Source organism: Grammomys surdaster, unplaced genomic scaffold (genome assembly GCF_004785775.1).
Source record: "Grammomys surdaster isolate TR1022 unplaced genomic scaffold, NIH_TR_1.0 66, whole genome shotgun sequence".
In the NCBI taxonomy this organism is placed as follows: domain Eukaryota; kingdom Metazoa; phylum Chordata; class Mammalia; order Rodentia; family Muridae; genus Grammomys; species Grammomys surdaster.
The window spans coordinates 3,293,718-3,300,700 of record NW_021604568.1 but is presented as its reverse complement, the minus strand read 5'-3'; the positions used below and the strand labels follow the sequence as shown (position 1 = coordinate 3,300,700).

The 6,983-nt window shown below is 47.2% G+C and overlaps 1 protein-coding gene across 4 annotated transcripts in view; it reads right to left on the bottom strand.

Annotated features, from left to right (window-relative positions):
* Positions 1-2,132: 2,132 nt before the first annotated feature.
* Cnnm1 (cyclin and CBS domain divalent metal cation transport mediator 1) overlaps positions 2,133-6,983 on the bottom strand; it is a 55,773-nt gene continuing 50,922 nt past the window's right edge. For 3 of the 4 annotated variants that reach the window (XM_028774972.1, XM_028774984.1, XM_028774993.1), the window contains 2 exons: positions 5,424-5,525; positions 4,146-4,334 (listed from right to left, as the gene is read on the bottom strand). In XM_028774972.1, the coding sequence (XP_028630805.1) occupies positions 4,255-4,334; positions 5,424-5,525 (182 nt within the window). In that variant the 3' untranslated portion in view covers positions 4,146-4,254. Of the gene's footprint in view, positions 4,335-5,423; positions 5,526-6,983 lie in introns of all 4 variants that reach the window. The other variant, XM_028774975.1, reaches the window with a different exon arrangement.

Sequence of the window (6,983 nt, the reverse complement as noted above, 5' to 3'; positions counted from 1 at the left end):
AACTGCTGGAGCTGCTATGTCCCTAGAGTATTGGAAAAATTACAGCTGCTTAAACACCACAATTTCCAGAGTCCCTGAACTCTGCGAACGGTGGGTGTGGAGACTTGGTCGGGTTATGCCTTTAAGCAACAGAGTAACCACTTTTAAATATTTCAAAATATTTAAGAGTGGCTTTTCAGGATTTCCAAGGACTCCCGTGAGGTATAAAATCCTACCGTTGATCAGCTCCAGAAGTCAGCAGCTCCAGCCTGGCTCCCTCTTTGAAACAGTCTGCTTCCTGACGTCCCTGACTCACCCCCTTTCCTCTGGGTGTGGTGAGGAATTCTTCCCAAACTTACTAAGGCACCCTGTTCTGTTGGTAGGGCCTTTCAGTTATAAAAAGATCTTTGACCTTGAGCCAGAATTTGATCGTCTTTGTGATTCCTCATTCCTTTTTTTGAATCAGTCAATCTGTTAGTACCAAAACACGGGTCTTCCTGCCTCTCGAGAGCAGCAGTTATTCCTTGTCTGGCTTTCCTGAGCAAAGCCCTCCGCCCTCATTCAGCGTTACAACACAGATCCTACCATCTGGCTGGGCTCTCTCTCTGTAGGTGCCCAAGGCTGGTGGGTGTGGATGAGGTAAACGTTATTAGAGGTTAGCTTGCCACGTGTTTCCATTTGTAGCCTTTATTATTAAAGTTTGTTCCTGCAACTTTAGGATGTTGCCTCCCAGGATGAGTTGCATTCTTGCATTCTCCCTGGGTGCGGCTTAAGCCATCAGCGGACAGTAACTCTGTTGGGGGTGGGCTTGGTAGTTGAGAGCAAAAGAGGCTTGATTTGGCAGGAGCAGGGCTCAACAGTTAAGACTGTTGCTCTTGCAGAGAACCAGGGTTCTGTTTCCAGCACCCACATCATGACACCTCACAATTGCCTGGAATTGCAGTTCAAGGGGATCTGACACCCTCTTTTATCTTCCAAGGGTACCTACATATGCTAAGGCATACACATAAATAAATCTTAAAAAAAAAATTGATCAATGTGGCCCTTCAAAATGTCCTACCCAATAAACTCTCACTAGGGTGTATTTTTTCTTGTTAGGGAAAAAGAAATTTTCTCTAGGGGAAGTGCTAAAACTATTTAAATTAAGGAAACAGCTTTAAGTCTCAAAGCCAGTACCAACATGCTGAAAACGCTTTTAGTATTTTTTTTTTTTAAAAAGGGTGGGAATTTGGCGTTGTATGTTTATACATCTTGGTTAGCATGTCCTGTACTGTGTCTGGGGTTCTGTGGGTGTTTGGGGGACACTGCAAGACCTCTCACACATGGGTGTGGGGTGCATGGTAGACTTCAGAGGTGGGCAAACAGGAAACTGACTTGCCAGTTCCTGGCAGAACAACCTCAAGCAAGTTATCTAACTTCTTAGGCAGGATCAGTGCCTTTGACGGGCAGTTTTGAGGAATGAGCTAATCAGTCCTCATTACCACACCTGGTAAGTATAGCCCAGAGAAAGCAATTGTTAGTGTATTAAGGAATGAATAGCCTCAACTGAGCCTCCAGAGAAGAATCTTATATGGTTCTAGCATAGCCCATTGACAGTCCTGTTATATCACTTGCCAGTTGCCTGGGTAGTCCGCCTCTGGAGCTAGCTTACAGTGCACATGGAGCCTCTGGCCCACTGCTTTCTTGTTCTTGCTTCTAGCCTTTGCTTAGGAACCACTGGAATGGGGCCATCTTGATGTTCCAGAAGGTCTGAAGAAGCCCACTAGTGAAAGCAGCAGAGTCTCAGGGCTGCGTCTGTGTCTGGCCTCCAACATCCTGGTCTTTTCTCATGGTCATGTGGGTTCAGCAGCCGCTGGCCCTTCTCATTATCCTTTGTCTCCATTTACACCCAGGTTTGTGTTTACTTCCCTCTTCTGTCATTCATTCCTATAAAAGTCCGACCCACCTGGCTTCCCAAAGGGAAGTGCCTGAATTTCGCCTTACCTTATGTCAGTGTTGCACCTTCCTCGAGGGGAGTATTCTTGCAGGCAGGTGGGTCACAGGTGGGTTGCAGGTGAGTTGCAGGTGGGATGTTGACACCTGTGCATTGTCTATCATGAATCTCAAATGAAACTGCTTTAGAACTCCAGAATCTCATGGGCAAGCAAAGCAGCTAGTCCAGGAAAACACATTTTCATTTTATTTAAAAATTATTTACAATTTATTGAGTCTTCATAAATGCTTTATTTTAAAATCTTTTTTTAAAATGTATTTTAACCTGAAGAAAATCTGGGGGACTTGGGAGCTAGGGCAAGGAGTGGTGACAGGTCCCTTAGAGGTTCTGCAGAGGGAGGGGCTAATGCAACAGCAGTGGCCTGAGCCTGGTGGCCAAAGGGCTAATGAGAGGGAACTTTGTTCACCTAGCAGGCTCCCTTGCGAGATCTTGTTACTCATCACTTACTGGCCTAGGTCTGAGACAGCCAGCACTAAGTGCTGGCACTGTATTCTGAGCAGGCAGGGAGAAGTGGCTGCGGACTTAGCTAGAACACATGCATGGCTGAGCCTCAGGACAGCCAGGCTAAACAAGGGGCATGTGAAGTCAGTGACACATGCAGAAGATGCATCTCTGGCTCCAGTCTTCCCTCCTGTGGGCTATGGCCCTCTTGGCAATACCTACTGTGGTTTTTGGTAGACAGTGGGCAAAAGTTATATGGGATGTAGGTTGTGACCCTACTATGTGGTGTGCCAGGGATTTCTGAGGACCCTGTCTTGGTGGGTGCCAACCTTCCCCGTCGACAAGAATGCTTGACCACTTATAATTAAACACTCATCTCAAGTGTCCCAGCATTCACTCTGCATTGTAAAAACTTTGGGCTGCAAGTTCCATTATTTAAAACTGTTAAAAAGCCTTCGTGGATCTGGGAACTCTGAGAATATTAAGAAAGCTTCAAGACTCTGGAAAACACACAAAAACACTAAGTTCCGACAGTTTAAAGGGCTTTTGGCCCCATGGAGTCAAACTATGGACTCCTCTGGGGTAACGGCCCCAGGTTAACAACCCCTGAGTTAAAGTTCCTATGGGCAAGTATTTTCCTGTGACTGAATGGGGGAAGGGCTGGGGGGGGCAGCTAGGGAATGGTTTGGAGATTCAGCAGGCAGCACTGAATCTCTGGGCACTGACTGGAGGTGTGCAAGGACGGGGTGGGAAATAATTTAGAAACTCAAACTTGACTTTTAAGTTTTCCCTTGGACTGGCTGTGTTTCCCAACACCTACATGAGTCTTAGGACTAGATTTGCATGATCACTCTGCCATCTTGTGGTTATGATTAGAATTGCATCTGCCCCCAACATCCAGGACTAAAACCCCTGGATCTGGTAGGTTTTTGGAATACTTATCCTGACCAGCAAGGGATGTAGTAAGAGGCCTGAGGTAGGGGGTGGGGGGTATGTGAAAAAGAAAAGTGAGCGTTCAACATTCCTGTGTCAAGCACAGTGAAGTCCCGTGACAGCACGGAACAATCTTCCTGGCCGACCTGGGCACTCTTTGGTTTATCATGGCTACACAAACTCTAACAACTTACAATTTTTTCATGTAAGCTTTTTTTCCTGCTTTGATTTTCACTTAAAACCTGAAGTTCTGTGTCTGGCTCACAACTTAGTCCCTGTGTTCCCTGAACCTCCCTTCCGAAGCAAGCTTATTGAGAGATTGATCTCTGGAAGCCCAAACTGACATCCCTGGGAGATAGAGTGACTCAGGGCTTCCTCTCTCTTCATTTCAGCTGAACTGCCCTTCCCCAGGCTGTGGGGAGAATCCACTCACTAACTGAAGAATCCTTGTCTATCCGTCCATCCCTGGAGCTGATTTTCACACCGGCTCCTCTAGGCTCCAGTACACCTCTATGCCCGCATCACTGTCTGTAATGCTGAACATGACCTATGGTAGAAAGCGTTATTTTGTCCTGGAAGAAAGAACAGTGAATTCCAGGACAGGGACACCAAGAACAAAGACTGTCATTGGGAGCCTCAGAATGGCATTGTCAGCTTGGTGTCATCCCCTGGCCAGTTCTAGACTATGCTACAGACAAGACCATTTCTAGCATTTTCCATCACAGGCATCTCCTTCTGTGTCAGACTGGAGGCAACTGATAAAACTTGCCAGACTGACTGAGGGGTGAAAGGTGGAGGGTACAATGTTCTGTCACTGATGGGAGGCCTCGGGGGTAGCGAGTGATGGGAGGGTGGGTCTTCCCCCAAAGCCTCGGAGTCTCGCACTCAGCCAATGAGGGAAGACCTCATCATGTGATCAGGGGTGTTAAATTGGAGTTTTCCTCAGAAGCTCTCTCTCCGTCTGCTGACTTCTTTCTTTTCCGGCCACCTGAAAAACAGGTTGTCAGCATCCATCTGTGGCTAGGGAGGTCGTCCGTCCATGCACTGTCAGCAGCCTGAGGACTCTTCAACATAGATGCAGGAAGGGAGACACAGCCCTGCCTTGGAGCTCACGCAATGGAACCCGCATTGCACCGCGGTGCTGATGTCAGCACATTTACACCTCGACGTACTTTCCCAAAAGAGGACCGTTTCTGAAAAGCCTCAATCCCAGGCACTAGCCTATGGTAGACAGTGCACAGAAGGGATTGAGGTAGGCCCCGAAATGCCTTCTCTCCCTTCCCTGGATGGTCCCAGCTCAAGTGACTGCCAGACAGCACAGAGTACTAGTCTTTGTGTCCCATGGGCCACAGCTGGTGGCTAGAGCTGGGAGCCATTCACAGTGGCTCTGGTTCAGAACGCGCCTGCTCTGGGTCAGGTGATGCTGAGAGTATAATGCCCTCAAAGATAGACTTCTTTCCAGCTCTTGGGAGTTTTCAGGAACATTTTCATCCTGCACTCTCTGCCATTAAATTCTGTCTCATGAGGATACTACTCTTTCCCCTAGTTAAAAAATTATTTATTTCATGTGTGGGCATTTGCACATGTGTGTATGCATGTGTGTGGTTGTGTGGGTGCCACAGCATGCAAATGAGGCCAGTTCTTTCCTCTCACCATGTGGGTCCTGTGTACAAACTCAGGCCCTCAGGCTTGGCAGCAAGCACCCTTACCCATGGAGACATCTCCCAGCCCTTTGCTTTCCTTTCTTGGAGTCTCCTGGACACAGGGTTTTGTTGAAGGACTATATAGTAAATATTATGGGTTTTACAGGCTCTAAGGTCTCTGTCATAATTGTTCAATCTTGCCACTATGGCTACATATGACAAATGGGCCTATGACCCAAAGGTCCCTACCTATAAAAACAGGTGAAGGAGATTAGAATTTGACTACAAGACATGTCTATAGACTCTTGTTCTAGGGGATCACCAATGCAATGGGACAGATTTGAGCAGCTTCACAGGGGTGGCACTGCCTCTGGGAGGACTGGTTTTTCCTACTACTTGGTGAGGAGCTTTGGTCTGGGGGAGAAGATACTCACTCAAGGTTCTCAGCAGCTTCTTGCCCATGTTTTCCTCTGAGTCGCTGCTGCAGGGGCTGGCCTCTGGGTCCAGGGGGATGTTACAGCATTCAGGATCCGAAGCTGAAAGGAGAACAGACTCAGGTCTCCAGCCTAAATGTCAGCATCAAGCAGGAAGGTTCTGAGAGTGACAGGGTTGAAGGGTGGGGCCTTTCTGTGAGTGACAGTGCCAGAGAGAGAGAAGTGGGAAGAGGGAGAGGGAGAGACAGAGACAGAGAGACAGAGACAGAGAAACAGACAGACGACAGACAGACGGACAGACTACTGAAAGGTGTTGTTTATTAGCTGGCAAATGACATTTTACTGCCACAAAAGGAACAGACAACAGGAACCTGTAATCCAACAGACTACTCAAAATCAGAATAATTACATCTCCTCAAATACCATCTGGGAGGAGAGGGAATACTAAGTGTTCTACCTGGTGTTTGTGGCAGACAAAAAGCACATGTAAGGCCACAAGACGTCACTGTCTTTTACCTGTAAAACCAAGTGCTCAGCCGTAACAGGGCACATGCCTGTGTCTTCTTAGAATCTCTGAGCCCAGAAATGATCCAAGCCTCACACCAAGTGAAATTTGACCCTGGGAGGCAGGGTGGTGTGTTGGAAACTGACCTGCACCAGAAGCCCTGATGTGGAGTCCATGTTTAACATGGTCTTTGGGTATGGGTGACCCATTTCCCAAATCCTGGGACTTGGATGCCCCAGTTTTCCCGGTTGCCTGGGACACATGTTGCCTCTCTGATCTTCCAACCTTAGGAGTCTTTCTGCATCTTTGGTTTGTATACTTGGTGTGGAACAGGCCAGGCCTGAAACACTGGGAAGAGGAACTACTGGTCTAGTAGGTAGGTATATGGAGTATCAAACGCTTGGGGTCTACCTCCATGAAGCAAGCCAGATCTCACTGCTACTGGGACACAGGGAGTTTTGAGCAACTCCACTGTCAAGACAGAAGTGTACCAAGTCTCAAATGAAGGGATCTGAGATTGCAGGAAAATCCTCACAAACTGTGACTTGTGCTGTGGCCCAGAGGAAGGGGAAGAGCCCTACCAGTGGGGGTAAGGGCTGATGTCAGTCTTCTTATCATGAGCAGTTCTAATATTTATAGAGTGGGATACCATACACTGATGTGCCTGATATAGACACTATGTCATTTGAAACTGCCTTATGAAATAAACTACATTGTTTTTGCTTATTCACTTGCTCAAGGAAACTTACCTACTAAGGAAACTGAACCTTAGGGTGAGTAATTTATTTAACATTGCACAGCTCCTAAACCCCCTGCCATGTGGTGCATGCCTGTAACCTAGCAATGGAAGGCAGATGCAGGAGGCTCAGAAGCCTAGGGTGATTCTCTGTACAGGGTAAGCTTGAGGCCAGCTCAGATTACAAGATACCTTATCTTAAAAAAAAAAAAAAAATCCTGAATTGGGTGATTAGGGTCTGAATCCAGTCAGAAAATACTGCTACCATTGTCCAAGTTTTCCTGGAAAGATGAATTGGATTGGCCCAATACATGATAGG